General features: G+C 62.5%; 1 protein-coding gene across 1 annotated transcript; it reads right to left on the reverse strand.

The window, feature by feature from the left end:
• Positions 1–10: 10 nt before the first annotated feature.
• CHLRE_14g614850v5 (uncharacterized protein) lies at positions 11–19,098 on the reverse strand. Its single transcript, XM_043070066.1, has 40 exons — positions 18,832–19,098; positions 18,658–18,753; positions 17,943–18,085; positions 17,671–17,716; positions 17,314–17,519; positions 16,913–17,006; positions 16,700–16,761; positions 16,332–16,470; positions 15,970–16,075; positions 15,669–15,732; positions 15,136–15,264; positions 13,878–13,979; positions 13,352–13,471; positions 12,990–13,058; positions 12,678–12,824; positions 12,419–12,499; positions 11,919–12,150; positions 11,500–11,681; positions 9,637–11,169; positions 9,386–9,484; positions 8,904–9,072; positions 8,481–8,634; positions 7,440–7,656; positions 7,110–7,244; positions 6,758–6,852; positions 6,472–6,550; positions 6,143–6,276; positions 5,790–5,883; positions 5,302–5,408; positions 5,029–5,080; positions 4,752–4,887; positions 4,274–4,431; positions 3,945–4,006; positions 3,551–3,673; positions 3,293–3,377; positions 3,092–3,145; positions 2,678–2,815; positions 2,319–2,526; positions 1,829–1,941; positions 11–1,605 (listed from the first exon to the last, which is right to left on the reverse strand). Exons 1-40 carry the CDS (start codon positions 18,947–18,949, stop codon positions 1,513–1,515), a joined length of 6,174 nt encoding a protein of 2,057 aa, XP_042916739.1. The 5' UTR covers positions 18,950–19,098; the 3' UTR covers positions 11–1,512.
• Between the last annotated feature and the right edge of the window lie 8 nt (positions 19,099–19,106).

Genomic DNA, 19,106 nt, shown 5'->3' on the forward strand with positions numbered 1-19,106 from the left:
TCGGCAGCAACATGGATGCGGATTACAATTGAAGGGACAGCCCGACAAGCGGGGGCACGCCGTACCCACGCCGCAAAGCAACATGGGCGTACTTTGTGACGGCCCGCTCCCAGCCCAGTCCGAAGGATGCAGATAGTTACAGGCGGGCCCTACCAGCTTTGTGGATACGACTACTGTTCAATACAACTCAACTTGAGAATCCGTGCGCGGACCCTTGCAACAGGCTCCATCGGGCCATCGAGTTCACTTCCAGATAGTAATCACTGGGTCGAGCCATGAATAAGTAGCGAAAGGCACCCCTGACCATCGTGCCTGGCCATTGACAAAAGGCGTTACACCGTGAAAGAGTGGACCTCAGTGGACTACTTGGCGGCCTGCATGATACCGCACCCTGACCCATGAGAAGGGAGGCAAGCCGGAGGCAAATGCGGTCAGCAGGACGAAGTGCCCTTGTGCAGCGCGTGCAAAACCGCCAATTCGTGACGAGCATGCATTGGGGGCTAGGCCCATTAGGTTGGCATATGGACTCCTCCTGATCCACCGGCACGAGGCATCACACAATGGGCGGCTGGAGGCCTCGCGTCTTCTAGGACGCAGAAGACCCCACACACATACGCGCACACCCAAAGACATAAACTGCGGCTCAGCCCGGAAAGAAGATAATTATTCTCAGCATACCGTATGCAGCTGAATGGCTCCCGGCCCGGCCCGGCCCGCGCCCTGCCCAGTCCTTTCATGTACCGTACCTTATCCGTTTCAGGCTTGGGAGATATAAACTTATTCACAAGGGCTCAAGTGCCCACCCATCTGTGCATGTTAATCCATTCGCGCCGATGTCATTCTACTAGCCCAGCGCAAAGAATCGTGTCCCAGAACAGCGCCGCTTGCCTCATTGCCGCGTGCGTATCACTGCGCGATATGCGTTGCAGTCTTGCTGATGAACCATATGTGCAAAACATAGTCAACGCCGTCACAAACGTGCCGTTATGTGTGTATGTGAACAACCCACGCCCGCCCGACAATAATCCCAGAAATGAAGCCAGCCGCCGAAGCCATCTTTGCAGATGCCCTTGCTTGCGCATACCGGCAGCCTGTGGGGTACACCCGTCTTACACCCTGGCACACCACCCTGACATCCCAAACCGAACGCAAATGACAACCAACCTGCCGCCGCCCGCAAACGCTACTTCTTATGCTTGGCACCGTCCCTCACCGTCCCTTAAAATGCCATGTTTTCACCCCGCGCCGGCCGCAAACGCTAATTTATGTGCCTGGAATCGTCTCCAAATGCCGGGAAATGGCAGAAGCCGTACTGCACGAGTGGCCCGGCGCCTCAAACAAATGGTGCCCTGCAGCCCCCGTTGCTCCCGCCCCCAACTATCATCCTCACCCGGCCTTGCGCCAAGAGAGCAATATTGCGTGGTTACGACTGTCGATTGCGGCCAGACCTTGATATTTTTAAGCAACCCATCAGGGCAACCCGTCGCCTTGAACCAGAAATAGCTTTTAGCTTTACAGCATGTCCAGGAAGTCAATGCCGATGATCTCCAGCAGGTTGCTCAGGCCCTCGGACACGTCCTGCATCTTGGCCAGCATCCAATCGGCCTGCAGACAACATATGGATGCGTACACGTGATGGTGGAGGCAGCGCGGGTGAGGGGTAGCAGGCGCATATGGGTGGGCGGCGTAAATCAAGCCCCCCATTTAAGAGATCGTGGGCACCTGCAACACTTGCTGGGCGTGCGCCACGCTTGGACGCCAACGAACCAACCGCCATAAAAGCACTACTGCTACGTAAGCTGCGTTTACGAGATCCTGCGCCGCTCACCGCCGTGTCGAAGTTCTCGGCCAGGTTGCTGAGCGACTCCTTGAGCTCGTCTGTGTCCACGTCAGCTAGGTCCTTGCCCAGGGACGCCAGCTCCGCCTCGCCGCTGGGCAGGCCTGTGTGTTGCATGTGAGAGCATGGGCACGAAGGGTGATCAAGGAATGATAAAGTATGTGTGTCGCGTTTACACATTCCGTACTTAAGCACACGCACACTGTCATCCCCCTCCCATTGTGCTATCCCAGTGCCGTACACGTGTTCACGTGTTCGCCATACGCACGCACAGACACACGTGTTCACCATACGCACGCACACACACACACACACACACACACACACACACACACACACACACACACACACACACACACACACACACACACACACACACACACACACACACACACACACACGCACACGCACACGCACACGCACACGCACACGCACACGCACACGCACACGCACACGCACACGCACACACACACGCACTCACCCGGCAGCTGGCCCTCCCCGGGGAAGCCCAGGAACATCCCGGCCGGGCCCCACACCATCACGCGGCCCCAGCTCTCGTGCTCCGCCGCCGCCGCCGCCGCCTCACGCAGCTCCGCCGCCGCCGCCGCCTGCGCCTCCGCCGCCACCGCCACGCCGTCGCCGGCGGCGGAGGGCGCCAGCGTGGCCGGCAGCATGAAGGCCTTGAGAGGCTGCATATTATGTGGGATGGGGAATGGGAGTGACCGAGGGAGTGAAAGCTTGTCAGGGCGACGGAGAGGCACAAGTAAGCAACACTGTGCTCCCATGCCGCCGCCTCTGCACGGATTGCCGTACACGGTACACACGCTCTCTCCCCCCTACCTTGGCGTCCATCACGCCCGCCTCATCCAGCGCCACGCCGCCCGCCAGCGCCGCCGCCGACGCCTCCAGCGCCGACCGCCGCACCGAGCCGGTCTGCTGCAGTAGCGCGCCCGAGCCGTGCACGTGCTGCGTCACCGCCTGCGTGTGTGTGTGTGTATTGTACGGTATGTGTTGGTAAGCACAAAGGAAGGAGTGTCATCCTGCATCGCTGCTGTCTGGATCATATGGATCATCTGGACCATGTGCAGGTCGGATCATCTGGATCATTTGGGTCATAAATGTGTAGGTCACGGCATGAGGGCTGCATGATTCACCCATGCATAGCACATGCCCCCATCACTCCATGCGCCGTGCCCCGCATATGCTATGCCTGCCATGCTCGCCCCGACACACGCACGCACGCGGCACGCTTACCTGCGCCGCCAGGTTCATGATGGCGGGCATGAGCTCGTCGTACACGTACTTTTGCTGTTGAGGGGGAAATGAGGTATCGTAGGTGGGGGGGGGGGGCGGACATGCAGTAAGCAGGTGGATGGGATGGGGAGCTTGATCGGCATGAGGTTAGAGGCATGGATCGAGACACTACTCCACCATGATGCTCCCCTGCTGCCGTACCTGGATGTCCAGTAGCCGGTGCGCGCACTTCTGCCAGCGCGCGTGCAGCGCCTTGCCGCCGCTGCCAAAGTACGCCTCGTCGCAGCTGCGCATTTGTGTTTGCAAAGATTTCAGGATGTAAGCGATTGCCCGGTACAGGTGTGTCGAGCGCGGTACCGTATCCAGCCGGCAGCTCCTTTCTGCTCGCGCATTTACCAGCCGAAAGCAATTTTGCAATCAATAAAATTTCATGGGCTTTTTGCAAAAGCCGTTGCTCACCGCGCGATGAACTGCTGCTTGAGCTGGCGATACTCCTTGGGCTCGGGTGTGGAGCGGATGGCTGGGTAGCCGATGTCGGGGTCTGACTTGAGCGACTCGATGTCGTCGCGGCTCCAGCCAGTCCTGTGTGTGGGTGGTGCGCGGTGGAGGGAGTTGGGGAGCGAGAGGGGTGCAGAAGCTTCCGAGATGAGGAGAGAGGTACAAGATGAAGCACAGGCGATTAGAGCGGAGCTGTGATTGGAGGCGTGGCGGGAGGAGGAGGTTTGGGAGGGGAAACAGGTGAAACGGGCTTCAAACGAAGGCGGCACGCACGGTGCGTACGGCACCTGCGCTACTCGACCGCGAACATACACGCGTCATGGTAAACGCACAGCAAACAAATGCGCCCGCTCACCAGATGTCGTCCTTGACCTTGAACTTCTTGGCGAGGGGCCGCCGCAGCCACTTCCACTTGCCCTGTGGGGTGTCGAATGAGTGCGGATGAGATGCAAGCGCGCGGTGGGTGAGTCGCTCGCCTAGCTAAGCGCCACGCCACGCGGAGGGGCGGTGGGGCACGTGAAACACACACACTTCTCCCTCCAGCGTCCGCTCTCCCACCCCACGCACTCCCATTCTCCCACTGGGTTTCCCGGATCACACGGTACCATCATACGGTATCATGTCGCGCTGAGTTTCCGCCTCCCCTCCGCCTCCCCGCCGCCCCTGACCGGGCTGCCAACCTACGTTGTCCATGACGTCACGCAGCAGGATGCCGGTCTGCGTGTCTGCCAGCTCGTAGGGCGCGCGGTGCGTGAGCAGCACGTGCGCCGCCCAGACGGCGGGGTCGTGGTGCGCGATGGGGCGGCGGCGCATCTCCATCAGGAAGTTCACCGCGTACTTGGCTGCGAACGAGTTAGCGCGAGACCGCAGGCATAACATACACATACGTATTAGGAAATTCGGCACGTCGTGTATGTATGTATGTGTGTGTGTGTGTGTGTGTGTGTGTGTGTGTGTGTGTGTGTGTGTGTGTGTGTGTGTGTGTGTGTGTGTGTGTGTGTGTGTGTTTGTTTGTGCGTTTAGCGTGGTGTCCAGAAGTCAACTCATGCACCTGCATCGGCTTCACACGCCGCGTGTGTGCTAGTACAGACCTAACCACTAGTCACCAGTCCGTTGATAATTAAATATTGCCTTAAACTTCCATGCCGCTGCTCGGCCTCACCCGCCAGCGCCACCGCCTTGAGCGCCATCATGGTCGGGTCCACAAACGCCCGCAGCATGGCGTTGGCTTTCTGGTCGGCGTCCTTCTTGGCGGCCTCGGCGCTCATGCCTGGCAGGTCCTCCAGCGCAGGGCGCACCTGATGATGTTTGTGTGTGTGCACGTTGATGCATGGTTGTGTGTTCGTATCTTGGGTTAGAGGTGGCGGCTTTACGAATTGCAATACCCTAATCACGCACGCACGCACGCACGAACACACGCACGCACGCCTGGGGCTCACCTCCTTCCAGTTCTTGCGCTTGGCTCCCGCGTTGGTGGCAGAGAAGTTGGACCTGTGGGGAGATGGGTGGGTGGGGCAACCGGTGTTGGGTAGCGGTGTGAAGGACGAGGCGTATCCACACAAAGCAGCGACACACCCTACGCCGCTGCCTCTGAGCATGCGTGTCCAACACGCCTCCGGGCGTCATAAAGTTGTCCCTGGTAGCTCTCGGCAAACATGCCGGCTACTGCCGTGTACACCGCGCATGCCGTACGATTGCTGTACGGCACGCACCTGGCGTACATCATGGCCTCCTGCAGCGGCGTGTACTTGGCGTACGGCACACTGCCGCCGCCGTTGGACAGCGCGCCGCGGCGCAGCAGCAGGAACACCACTTCGGCCTGCGGTGGCAGGAGCGGCGGGAGCGGGAGTTGTGTGCCCGACCCCAACGAAATTTGTCTCGAGGCGGGGGTGCAAAGGTGGTTGGAAATAGCGGTACAGGATGCAGGGGGGAGCAGCCGATGCGGCGGTGGTTGTGGTCTGGAGTGGTTCAACAGGTCAAGCGGGTTGGCGTGGCAGAGGAAGCGGCCGCGATGGAGTGTTTTAAATTGCTACGGTGGTTCAGGCGGCGGTTGTGATTGTGGTTGGGGTCGAGGTTGCGTTTGCGGTGGGAGGCGGCGAGCCAAGGCGAGCACATCAATAGCAGCAACGAGCACTTGGGCCGGTCGGCTGCGTGCCGCTTCTGCCCCACCGCCCGTCCGCCCGCCCCGCCCGCGGCCCACCTGCCCAGTGCGCGCCGCCAGGTGCAGGGGTGTGACGAAGCCGTGTGGCTTAGTGAGGCCGGGGATCTCGATGCGGCTGATGGCGCGCTTCAGCCTGCAGCAGCAGGGGAAGGGGCGGGAGGGCAAATGCATGGGCGCGTGCGCGTGTGTGGACGTGTACGGTAGATAACGGTTGGGGTAAGGGGCACCCTAACCTCCCGTACCTGCCCTTTCCTGCAAACCCATCCAAATCCCTCCAAACCCATCCGATCCCACCAGCAGCCCCGCCCCCCCCCTCCACAAACGACGCTCACACAAGTACGCACACATTCTCTCACGCCCACACTCTCTCACACGCCCACACTCTCCCTCACCGGGCCAGCTTCTGCATCAGCCCCAGCGAGGCCTTGCTCATCACGCCGCGGTACTCCTCCTTGAGCTTGCGCGCCCGCTCCTGCTCCTCCGCCCACTCCTTGGCCAGCTTGGCTTTGAGCTTCAGGTCACGAGACTGTTCGTTTTGGTAGGGTGCGGTGAAGTTATGAGGGAGGGGGAAGGTCAAGGCGGAGGGAGGAAGGAGTGGTGTGAGAAAAAGGGGGTACGGGTACGGTCGCCACCGACTGTATCGGGCGCTCAGGTGCGTGTGTCTGGGACCGCACCGGAAGTGCTGCTGCACTTTGCTTCTTTGCTCTGCTACGGCACGCACCTCGCCGAACACGTTGGGGTTGGCGCCCAGGTCAAGGCACAGCTTCACCATGTCGATGCGCTTGGACAGAACCGCCAGGCTGTGAGCGTGTGTTAATGAGCACAAGGAAAACATTTCGCAAGCTGTGAGCATGTGTGTGCGGTGAACGGGCGTGAGCGCGCCGAGAGCCGAGAGAGGCAAAGTTAATGGGGAAGGGTGTGAGGCAGGGGGGAGGGGCGCCGAGGCGAGGGCAGGGTAGGAAGACCGTCTCATAATAACACCGGCCCTAAAATGCAGCCTCGCTCACCAGAGTGCGGGGCAGCGCGAGTCACACTTGGCCACGGCCTTCTCCCACAGGCCCGACAGATAGGTGGGGATGTCGCCGAGCAGCGTCCAGGAGTTCTGCGCCGATGGAGGGCGGAACGAGGTGGCGTAAGGAGCGATGCGTCTTCCCGCGAAACTGCGAAACCTTGTACACTCAACCCTAGTCAGCCAGATGCCGCAATCCTCCTGTGCGGTCGCGCCCTCGCCCTTACTTGATTGTCCCTCACGTGCTGCCCAGCCACCCCGCACGAGGCCCTAGGCTCCCAGCTTCGCCCCCATACATGACCGCATGCCACGACGCAAACGACGCACGACAACACTTTCAGTCCGCTTACGTTGATGGCGCCGGCGCAGCGCAGCACCAGGTGCGCCAGTCGCGATTTGTCGCCCGACACGATGGCCAGGTTGATGGGGCAGAGCAGCGAGTGGCCCGCGTTGCCGTCGGTGCTGTCCAGGCGCGTGTAGTTCACCTGCGTGTGAGTGCAAGCGTGGGGGCATCAGTGTATGTTTGTAGAAACATCCGTGGTACACGAAAACACAATGCGCATCCACGTACGTGCGTACTTTCCGCGTCAACTCGTGAAACAACAACGTCCGATTTGTTGTTACACACAAACACGCACACGCACACACACAAACACGCACACGCACACACACGCACACACCTGCGGCAGCTTGGCCAGCAGCATGTCGTACACGTGCTGCAGCGTGGTGTTGTGCTTGTCGCGCGCCACCATGTAGGCGGCGTAGGCGGTGGCGGTGACGCCCCAGCCGTCCGGCAGGTTCAGCGGTGCCAGGCTGGCCTCCAGCAGCGCCGCCACGCAGGCAGGGCGGGCCAGCCGCACCGCGTACACCAGCGCGCTGGTCTCGCGCAGCTCGGGCCTGTGTGTGAGAATGAATGAATGAATGAATGTGTGCGGGTAAGCGTGTGTGTGTATGCGTGTGTGTCTGTATGTATGTGTGTGTGTGTATGCGTGCGTGCGCCGTGTTAGCAAAGCTGGAGGGAAGGAAAACCAAATGAATGAGTGTGTGCGTGGCTGTGTGCGGGCCTGAGTGTGTATGTGGCTGTGTGCAGAGGCCTTGTGCCCGGGTGCTCGTGAAGGTTTGCTTACGTGCTGGCGGCCAGGGCACGAGGGCACGCAACCATTGACCCACATCACGAGGCAGCGGCAGCACCGCACGAATGCGCCCTCACACACTGCCCCCCCCCAATACTATCAATTGTTTTGGACAAACACGTCGTGCCTTGCTTCTTTGTGTCTCGACTTTCGTACTGGACAACCCCCTTATTATTGGGACCTAAATCGTTAAGCTTGGGCACCCCCCTCCCACAGGCAGTCTTCAGTGCATCATGTACCGCTTTTCCATCCAACCATCTTTGACCCCCCCCCCCACACCCACACCCACTCAGCTTCTTTACCAACGAGCCTTACTTATCACCACTACTACTCCAGACTACTTGCTTTCAATAGGAACTTAGTATTTTAGCGTTAGCCGCCACGGAAACACGGGGGAACCAGCAGCCTGCCGCTGGCGAAACAACGGTATGGAATGCGTCGCGTGTGCCCGCTGTACCTCTGGACGTCGGCACTTCACTTCATATTTGATACACACCATCCCATGGATGGCTACCCCCCCACACCCACACCCACACCCACACCCACACCCACGCCCACACATACACACACACACACGCTCTCTCTCACCTGCTGGGCATGGCGGGCAGGCCGAACCACACCTTGCGCGACCGCACCGTCACCTTGCCGCCGGGGCCCTTGGCCGCGCGCAGCCGCGCCGCCGCTGCCGCCGCCTTGGCCTTCTTCAGCGCCGACTTCCACTGGCCCAGCTTCATGGGGTACTCTGCGAATTGCGGCATGTTGACAATGCATTTAGTAATTGAGGAACCGGGCGATTCGCATTTGCAGCTTCTAGTTTACCGTTGTTAGGTTTAGCCTGAGCTGGTATCTCTAACCCCCGGCTGCTCCACGACGCCTCGGCCCCCCATCCCATAAGTATTATCGCGTGCAACTACCGCCTCTTCCTGTGCTCCGCTCGATTTCGTTGGTTGTGGTTTAGTTTGGGCTGGTGTTTACAACCCCCACCCTCCCACCCCTCAGTCCCGCACGCACCCTGCGGGCTGAGGCTGTGGTTGTACCACTTGATGTTGCGCTCCCGCAGGTCGGCAGCGGCCGGCGGCGCCGCCTCCTCCGCGGGCGCCGGGTAGCGCGCCAGCCGCTCCGCCAGCCCCGCATCCGCCAGCGCCAACAGCTCGGCCAGCGGCACCGCGCCCACCTTGACCTGCGCGGCACAGGAGGTGGTGGTTGCAGCACAGGAGGAGGTGGTTGCAGCACAGGAGGTGGTTGCAGGCATGTGTAATAAGTACTATTCGTGTGTGCATGCGTGTTGGGTTGGGTACAGCAGCTATATCTTGTTACAGACATGGCTAGCTGTGAGAGGCCGGTTGAAATCCTGCGTGCCCCCAGCCTTCCCCGGCTAACCCCTCCAGCCACCCCTCACCCCGGCTTACCCCCACCCCGGTTTGGTTTGGTTTGGGCTGGTATCTACAAACCCCCACCCCCCCTGCCCCCTCCCCAGCCCAGCAGCTGCTCACCAGCTTCTCGTCCATGTACTTGGGCAGGCCCTTGTACTTGGACCCCTTCTTGTAGTAGGGGTCGGTGATGGCCACCCGCTTGTCCATCAGCTTGGACACCTGCGTGTGCGTTTGGGAACGAGGTGTACTTGTGTGTCTGTGTGCTTGAGCGTGTTGTGCATATGAAGTTAGATATGAGTGTGTTCAAGAGCATAAGGTTTCGACGCCATGCGAACTAGCGAACCGGCGAACTAGCTCACGCACGCACGCACCAGCCCCATTCCGGCGTCCTTCAGGTCCTCCAGCGCGCTCTCCATCTTGCCCTCGCCCGTGGGACCGCCGCCCTCGCCACCCGCGCCCTCGTTCTCCGAGTCATCGCTGGTGTCGCTATCGCTGCTGTTGCCGCCCTCGCGGCCCTCCGCAACCGCGCCGGGGCCGCGCACGCGCCGCGCGCGCTTGGCGGCGGCGTCGACGGCTGCGTCAGCGGCGGCTGCGGCGGCGCCGCCGCCGCCGTCACGGCTGGCGCGCATGCCGCGGACGGCGCGGCTACCGCTTCCGCCGACAGCAACCGCGGCGTCGGCTGCGGTGCCCCGCGACAGCGCGGCAAACACACTCTCAGCGCTCCTCTCCAGCTCTGCCATCCACTCGCCCTCAGCCGCGCTGAAGGCGGTCGTGGCAGGGCTGGCGCCGCCGTCGCCGCTGACGCGGGCAGTGGCAGCAGCGGCGGCGGCGGGGCTGCCAGACAGCGAGCTGCGGCGGCCGGCGGCGGCGGCGCCCGAGGCGGCGCGCGGCGTCACGGCAGGCGAGCCAGCGGCGCTGCCGCTGGCGCCGGCGCCGCTGAAGCGCTGGATAATGCTGGCGGCGCCGCCGCCAGCGGCGGCGGCGACGGGGCTAGCCGCCGCGGGCACGGCGCCGTTGAAGCTGCCGCTGCGGCGGCGCGTGATGCGCTCCAGGAAGCTACCTCCGCCGGGCGCTGGCGTTACCGCCGCCGCCGCCGTCGGCGTCACGCCGGCCGCCGGCGACGCTGTCATTGAGGCCGCCGCCGCCAGCCGCTCCGCCGCCACGCCTGTGGTGTTGATGGCGGCCAGCGGCCGCTTGACGGCGGCGGCGGCGGCGCCGCCGCCGCCGCGGCGGTCCTTCATGCGGTCTAGGAGCATGCGACGCCAGATGGCGTCCGCGTCCATGGCAGGGTGGATCTCCGGCTCCTCCTCCTCCGCCGCCTCCTCCGCCTCCTCCTCTTCCTCGCTCGGCGGCAGTGGCAGCGACGCCGGCAGCAGGCACGCGTCCAGGACGCTGCCGAACCCGCTCGCGCCGTCGACACCGGCGCAGCCGCCGTCGGCGACGGTGGGCAGCGCATCGTCAAACCAGGCGGCGCCGCGGCGGGTCCAGGCGCGAACCTCGACATGCGACGGCGCGCGTACGAACGACGGGTAGCGGTTGATCTCCGCCTCAACCGCCTCCGCCACCGCGCGCGACGCGCCGTTGGCGCCGCCGGGCAGGCTGAACGACTCAACCGCCTCCGCGGCGTCACCGCCGGCATCGCCGTAAGCGCCGCCACGGCCGTTAACTGACGGCCGCTTAACGGTCGCGTCAGCAAAGCCCGATGCCGCCAGCGCGCCGTCGCCGCCGCCGCTGATGCGGTGCGCCTTGATGGTGGCGCCGCCGCCGATGTCGCCACCGTCGGCGTCGGCTTGCGCCGCCGCCTTGCCAAGGTCTGGGTCACTGCCCGCTGCTGCCGCTGCGGCGGCGCCGTCCATTCGGCCACTGCCCAGGTCCCAGGCGCCGTCGTCCGCCTCCTCCTCAGCCTGAGAGACGGCACACAATCAAGGCACACACAAAGCGGACGTGGCCGGTGCATTGCTCAGATCTTGTTCGTAATTTCAAGTGACAATCGCGTGTGCTGTTGCCACGTGCCCCGAGCCTTTCCCTGCATTTCACGCCCGACATGCCCCAGACCGCTCCAAACCCCTCCTCCAAACCCCCACCTCTCCCCCTGGCTACAACTCCGCTCATTTTTTAATAAATCATGAATGTAACACCCCCCCTCCACCCCACCCGCTCACCTCACCAATCATCAATGTAACACCCCCCTCCCCTCCAACCTCCCCCCCCACCCTCCACCCCTGCACCCTCACCTCCAGCGCCTCCGGCACCACATCCAGGTAGTCCTCTGCGGGGCCGCCGCGCCGGCCGCCCGCGCCGCCGCCCGCAGCTGCCGGCAGCTTCTCGGGCAGGTCGTCGGCCGCGTCGGCGGTGGTTGCCAGCAGGCACACGTTGCCGCCGTAGCGCACCCACAGCCGGATGAACTCAGCCGAGCCTGCCCAGGGTTTACACAAACGACGGCCGCGGTTGGGCAGTCTTATTGCATTTGATGTGGCTTGCGTGTCCCGTGCCTTTGCTGCTGCAAGGTCCTGCAAGCGCATACGCGAGGACATACCGCACAATCCCTGCCTCGTATAACACGCGGCGCGCCCACCAAAGCGCCACAAGAAATCCCTTTCCCAGAACCGCTCCGCAGCTGCCTGGAGCTGCACTAACAAGCACAAACACCCACCGTAGCGAACGGCGCGGTGAATGAATCCCTCGCCGCGGCCGTCCTTGACGTCCTCCGGCTTGGCGCCCATGACCAGCAACATGGCAGCACACGCCAGGCTCTCGGGCCGGTCCAGCTGCAGGCAGTAGCTCAGAACGGAGTCGCCGGCGCCGGCTGTAGCAGCGGCGGCCGCAGCGTCGGCGCCCTGGGGCTTGGACAGCGCGCGCGGGTTGGCTCGGCGGTTGAGGAGCACCTGCACGGCGGGGAAGTGGGCGCAGCGGGTGAAGATGAGGAGTGTGTATGAGGCACGCAGGTGTGGGCAGAGCCCTGGGGCGGGTTGTGGTTCTGGTGCGTGGTTAGCAGCATGTGGTCGACACGTCTACTTTGCTGCGCCTTTGCTACGCCTTTGCTACACCCCCTGTTTCCCTTCCTTTCCTGCTATCAGCCGAGGCGTGGCCACGTGTCGCTCCCTCCCAATTCATTAACAGGGAGCCGGCATCGAAGCCGATGGCCAGCCGTACCTTCATGGCGTTGGGCGCGCAGCCCCAGGCCGCATACATGAGCGGCGTCAGGCCCTCCTTGCTCACAGCCTCCACGTCGATCTGTTGGAGGATTGTGTGTTGACATTTGGGTGTGTGGGGATGTGTCCGCACAGGCGTGCGGAGTGCTAGCTGGAAGGCCGCGCACTTCTTAATACTCCTGTACCGTATGTCTGGCTGCATTCCCCATTATCTAATTTACTCCATTAATGTGTCCCCGCGCATTTTATTATCAAATTACCTTGGCGGTCTCGATGAGGTACTTGACCATGAAGGCGTTGTCGTGGAGCGCCGCCAGGTGCAGCGGGCCGCGACCCAGCCCGTCCGAGTGGGCCGACCAGTCCAGCGAGCTGGCGCCGCCGGCCTTGGCCGCGAGCAGCTCCACCACCTGCGTTGCGTCGCATCATATCAATTGGTTGCGATTAGTTGGGGTTGCGGTTGTGTTGCAAGCCGTGGCCCTTTGGAGTCCCTCCTCATTGCACGGCGGCGAACCCGTGCGGCAAGACACGTGCGGTCGTGCAAACGCACCCCAGGGCTTGCCCCAGGGACGCACCTGCTCGCTGAAGCGCGACAGCGGGTTCTGACAGATGGCCAGCAGGGGGTGGCAGGTGGCGGAGGCGCTCTGTGTGCGGGTGGCCGGTAGCGGCAGGCGTGGAGGAGGCAGGCGCTTAAGAAACATGGTGGAACATGGGAGCTGAAAGGTCAGCGTAACAGCGCGCACGCATGGCGCTGCACACAGCTACGCAGTGCGGTCCACACGCGCGCTGCACAGTCAAGTGCATTCATGCCCCAAACATCCTGCGGTCCAAGCGCGCGCTGCACGGTGAAGTTCATTTTATGCCCCCAATACTCTGTGCCACGCCATGCCAGCAGCTACGGCTTGAAGGTCGTACGCCTAACCCTGCCGTGCCGCACCTCCATGCTCGCGCCCTTCTCGATCAGCAGTTTGAAGATGGCGGCGTCGGCCGCCGCCGTGTCGGCTGTGGCGGAGGCCAGGCAGCGGGACAGGGGGATGTCGCCGCCCGTGTCGGCGGCCTGTGGGGGTGAGGGGTCGGCGGAAGCAATCGTGTCGTGTCGGGGGGGGGGGGATGCGAATTCGCGTCGGAGCGATTGGTGCGGGCGGGCCACTGCATCACACAGCCACACGTCGCGTGAAGAGCGTACAGGTCCCGTGGTTCCCTGTCAGTGCCATGTCAGACCCCATGCCAGGTCTGTCCGGCGCACCACCCGGCATTACGCAAGCCAGCACCCAGACACTTGCCCAAGCACGCCATCCTGCTGCTGCTCCTGCCGCATCCAAAAGCCAGCCCCCAAGCTCCCCAGGCACCCCATCCCCCCATCCCCCCATCGCCCCAGCCCCCTAGGCACCCCAGGCACGCCAGCCTGCCGCTCCCTCCCCGCCGCTGCCTCTCTCCCCCTTTGCGACGCTCCGCGCACCTACCTGGTTGGGCTGGTGCCCCGCCTCCAACAGAGCGGCCACCACACGGTCCTGGTGCGAGGCCACGGCCATGAGCAGCGGCGTCTCCACAACCACCTCCTTGACCTGTGTGTGTGTGTGTGTGTGTGTGTGTGTGTGTGTGTGTGTGTGTGTGTGTGTGTGTGTGTGTGTGTAGGGGGGGCAGGGGGTTTACATTCATGTTTACTTAAGGAATTGGTAGGGGGCGGGGGAAGTACATTCATAACTAGCTAAGGAAATGGCCGATGGTAAGCAATCTTGGGGGAACAGCAGGGTGGGGGGTTGGCCGTTGATGGAGAACGGAGTGATTAAATCACAAGTATGAAAGGGGGGCATATGTGTGTCTGGCAGATGCAGGGGGGGTAAGAATGCCGCAGACATACCCCACCCTTCAAATTGAAAGAGCTTGACGAGAGCGTTCAGAATCCGCTTTCAGAATTTTGATCAGGGTAGTAATTGCGGAGATATGGGCCCCCAAAGTTCAGGGTCGGTCGTCGGTCCCCACGGTCGCCAAGGTTTCGTCACGGTGTGCCGGAAACTTTCGTCTGGGCCTCATAAGACAGCCGTGCAAGCCCAGACCGTTGCCCAAAGCATATAATGGATGCTTTTTACGGCTGGGAAACGTCAGGAGCCTACCAGAAGACGAAGGGCTACCGCCCGGCAACACATGTTGGGTTGGGATGTTGGGGTGCGACATGTCTCGCCTGACCAGAACGTGCCACAAGTCGCGGACCGGTGCTTGCGCGCCGGAGGAAAACGCACGTGTATGTCCCATGCGTAGGTAAGTCTCGTAAGCGTGCTTTACACGGGTGCAACTGAACGGCCGCAAGATGTTCACAACATGTCGACAACATGGCTGTGGTCAAGACGCGCCCGACGAACTTTCCGTGTTTACATGCTAATAGAGCTCGCTGAAAGCAGTCGTTTGACACCATCCTGGAAGAAAACAGAGGGGGTTTAGGGGGTGTACGGCACGGTACGGCACGGTCGGTCCTCGGTCAGGGGGGGTCGGGAGGTTTTGCGGGGTGGGGTCTGGAACTATTGTTCGTACCCCCCCCCCCCTGGCAGATGTAGTAGAAAATGCACGGCGACCGGTTCAACTTTGCGCATGTATCCGGTCAAACCCTCTCATCAGCGCGCTGGTACTATGCCCATATCAATAGCCTTTATGCACTGCACAGCCCTAGCAACCCTAGCCCCCACCCCTATCCCCTTTCCGTACACTGCCGTACACTTGCCGTACCTTGATGCCGACGCGCGCGTCATCGGCGCTGATGTGATCCAGGATCCACAGCACGCCGCGCTGCGAGCGGTCCTCGGGTCCGGCTTGCAGCATGAGGTGATACACAGACACGCCCTCGCGGTTGGCGGTCTGGTGGCGGCGGGGCGAGCGTGGCAGAAGCGGGGGTTGGGTTTCGTGTTTAAAAGCACAAGCAAAACAAAGCGCAGAGACAGTGTATGTATGTATTGGGTTTCTCGCGCGCGCGCGTGTGTGTGTGTGTGTGTGTGTGTGTGTGTGTGTGTGTGTGTGTGTGTGTGTGTGTGTGTGTGTGTGTGTGTGTGTGTGTGTGTGTGTGTTGCACGGCAGGCCGTGTAAGCATGGGGATGTAGGTGTGGGATAAGCGGCTGCCAGTGCTAGCTATGAGCATGCTCCGTGCGCCTTCCGTGTGCGGGGTCCAGATGTCGACACGGGCACTACCCCCCATGCCAAGCTCTCTGCACACCGGCAGCAGGGCGGCAGCAGGCGGCGCAAGTTGCTGACGCCCATTCACTCACCAGGATGGCTGCGCTCTTGTCCTCGGCCTTCTCCAGCAGCGTCTGTGACACATCCGCATGGCCCCTGCGCGTGCGTGTGTGCGTTCGAGTGTTTCAAGTGGAGACGGGTGCACGCGCGCACCCGGGATGTGTTGCAGCTGCAAACGTACGGTGTGGGCACATGTGTGCAGTGCCAGCGGCGGCGGCAGTGAGCCCCGGCCCCACCGCCAGTCCCCCCCCAACACACACACACACACACACACACACACGCACATACACACACACACACGCACACCAGCCCCCGCCCACCCCCAGTCCCCACCTGAGCGCCGCCAGGTGCAGGGGCGTGTTGCCCGCGGCGTCCGTCACGTGCGCCGCCATACCGGGGCCGCCCTCCGCCATCAGCAGGGCGGCCATCTCCTTGTGACCTGCAGGACATCAGGGTCGGCGGGTTGGCGGGTTGACGGGTGAGTGGGTTGGAGGCTCGGAGCTTCGGTCGGGAGGAGTGGGGAGGGCCGGAAGGAGGGTTCGGCACTCCAGCACTCCGGCACACACCCGGACCGTTACCCGACGGCACCGCAGCCTGCCTGCCTCGCCGGCATCTCCGGGCGCGGCTGCCCTTGCACCCGCGTCCCCCAGTTTCCCCTGTGCCCCCGGCCCCTCACCCACGCCGGCCCCCCTCACCCTTGGCCGCTGCGTAGTGCAGGGCGTTGCGGCGCAGGCTGTCCACACACACGGCCGGGTCCAGCTCGCCGCCCTTGGACCGAAGCGCCGCCAGCACGGGCAGGGAGCCGGTGGCGGCGGCCAGGCACAGCGGAGGGATCTGCGTGAGGGTTTTAAGATAAGGAACGGCTAAGGCCCGCATAATGCGAGGTGTCAAGCGCCTGTACCACTGGACACAGTAGGGCACGCCTTGTCTACAGTTACTACCTGAGGGAAGTAGTAGTAAAATTCGTTCGCGAGCACACACACACACACACACACACGTTTTCCTTGTGCTCTTTAACACACACACACATACATACATACATACAAACAGCGCGCAAGCCCACCTGCTCCTTGAACGCCGGCACCATGGGACTGGCACCTGCCTCCAGAAGCTTGTTCACCACGCCTGTTGTTGGCATTGGGCAGGATACGGTGTTTTGAGGCGAGCTCGGCAGCTCGGCAGCTCTTCGGGATTTGGGTTTACATGGCATTCGGCGCCGCCACTGCGTCATCAAATCAGCATCATCTTCAACACCAGTCCATCACGCCGCCGTCACCTGTCAGCACGTCTCCGCTGAGCAATCCGGCGGCGCCGTACTTGAGCGCCCAGCCCAGCGGCGTGTCGCCCTCGGCACTGCGCGTGTTGAGAGCCTGAGGTCGTGGGCGCAGGCAAGGGGCGGGTACACACGTGGGCACGTGGTGCGTGTGTGGGTGTGCGTGCGAGCAAGTATGGAGGACGGGTGAAGTGCGGAGGTTGCTGAGCACACATGTGGAGCTGCCTTGATGCTCTGATCACTCAAAAACTTAGCCTAGAGCTGTTCCGCGGCTTGGCGCCGCTGTCTCAACAGTGGATGAGCGCCCCCCCCCCCGCCCCAGCTCCTTCGCGCCCAGTACCCTGCCCCTGGCACCCCCGGGCCCCACCCCAACCCCAAACCACCGTCCATCCCGCGAGCCTTACAGTGGGCGCCTCGCCGCCCGCCGCCGCCGCCAGCTTCTCCAAGAAGTCCCACCAGCCGTTGCGCGCGACCGCCGCCGCCGCCGTCAGCCCGGCCTTGTCGGTGGCGCCGTGGCTGAGGTCGGAGCCGCAGCGCTGCAGCAGCCACGTCGACAGGCGCTTGCGGCCGGAGACTAGAACAGCCAGGAAAGGGCTGGCACCCGACTTGTCTGCAGGTGTGTCAATGAGGAAGGTGCGGGTGCGTGAGTGTGTGTTTGGGGGTGGTTTAGCACAGGCGTACGGGCGGGCATAATGGGCATGGGAAACGCGGTGCAAGGCCTCGTATCCGTACTTGTACTAGGCTTTGCCCCAGCTACCCACCCGTCGCATTGATGTCGGCACCATGCTCCAACAGGAAATGGGCGATCTGTGGTGCCGGACCAAAGGATGGAAGAACCACCGGTGTGAAAGCGGTGCGTGGGATTGTGGGAGGGACGGGCCTGAGCAAGGGCGTATGCGTGCCTACGCAAGCAGCTGGGCAGGTTACCCCACGCACTCACCAGCAAACCCACATTCCCAGGTGAAAAGCCATTTTGCCTCTTCCGGCCCCCTTTGAGCTTCGCAAAGCAATAGCGCATGGTGACATAACGCACCTGTCGCTTCCCCGCCTCCAGTGCGGTGTGCAGCGGCGTGGCCCCGCCGGCCCCCCGCGCGTTCACGGCACTGCCGTACAGAACCAGCAGCTCCACACACGGCAGCGAGCCGCGGGCAGCGGCAAAGTGGAGCGCGGTGTGGCCTGGGCGTGTGTGTGTATGTGTGTGTGTGTGTGGGGGGGGGGGTGTTGACCGCGACCGCGGCTGGTGTGGGAGGTGGGGGGGGGGGGGGGGGTGTCACGGGTGTGTGCTGGTGTGTGTGGAGTGGGTGGCAACTTTGAGGCAGGTAGCACGCTGTTGCGGGGATCAGCATGGTTTGATCCGAGCGCAGCCAAAGCTGTTGGTATCATGTGTGAGGGCAGGTAGGAAGAATGCTGGCAGGCGCGAAACCGAGTACGTCGCACCCCAGTACTGGCCCCACTAACTGCCGGTGCGAACTGGCCCCTGCCGACCTTGCGAGTGCTGGCCCCTAGTCACATGCTTCAACCTAGCTTGCGATCCAATTTCAATCAGCTGATCAACCTTTTCAGTCACGGCAGCAAGGGTAGGTCGCGCCGCGTGCAGAATAGTAAGCATGTCGGCTCGTCCAGCCGTGTACATGCATTGCGTTGCAACAGACGCGAAAGCCGAAACTCTATGGTTAAGATACCAGCTATGATATGTCCATGGACCAGGCCTTCCCTCAGCGGTTACCTGTCCCCACCCCAGCACTTGCCTTCCTCTTCAGGGTTTTCTGATTTCTTGGCACCAGACTGAATCTGCTTCCTTGGCATTCGCTTCAGCAGCCGCTCCACCTCGCCAGCGTCGCCATCTTCACGGGGCCAAGGGCAGTAGTCGATATGCAGGTCGACAGCTTCAGCAGCACAAGAGAGCCTGATTTACTACTCACCCTTGGCCCATCGGCGCAGGTCGGCTGGGTCCTGGTCCCTCTGCTCCTCGCTTTGGGGGTCCTTCTCGCTGCCGTCCGGGTTGAACTCCGGCGCAGACTTACAGCAAGCGCCACCCATTGCGCGAGCTAAGTCAAAAACTTGTTGAACTCAAGAAAGAAGCGCTCGCGCTAAATATAAGGCCTAGCTGTGGTTGTCAGGCGTCAGCATCCGCGCATAGCTTCGCATATAATTGTAAGCTGCCAGTTTGTCTATGACTGTAATTTTGCAGGTGGCC

The sequence above is a fragment of the Chlamydomonas reinhardtii genome, chromosome 14 (genome assembly GCF_000002595.2).
Source record: "Chlamydomonas reinhardtii strain CC-503 cw92 mt+ chromosome 14, whole genome shotgun sequence".
Classification (NCBI taxonomy): Eukaryota; Viridiplantae; Chlorophyta; class Chlorophyceae; order Chlamydomonadales; family Chlamydomonadaceae; genus Chlamydomonas; species Chlamydomonas reinhardtii.

Excerpts from the sequence above, each read along its gene's own strand:
- CHLRE_14g614850v5 (XM_043070066.1), bottom strand. The coding sequence starts at position 18,949 with ATGGGTGGCGCTTGCTGTAAGTCTGCGCCGGAGTTCAACCCGGACGGC. Across the intron at positions 13,472-13,877 it reads CGGGGCACCAGCCCAACCAG|GCCGCCGACACGGGCGGCGA; the intron begins GTAGGTGCGCGG and ends TCACCCCCACAG. Across the intron at positions 5,884-6,142 it reads CTGATGCAGAAGCTGGCCCG|GCTGAAGCGCGCCATCAGCC; the intron begins GTGAGGGAGAGT and ends CTGCTGCTGCAG.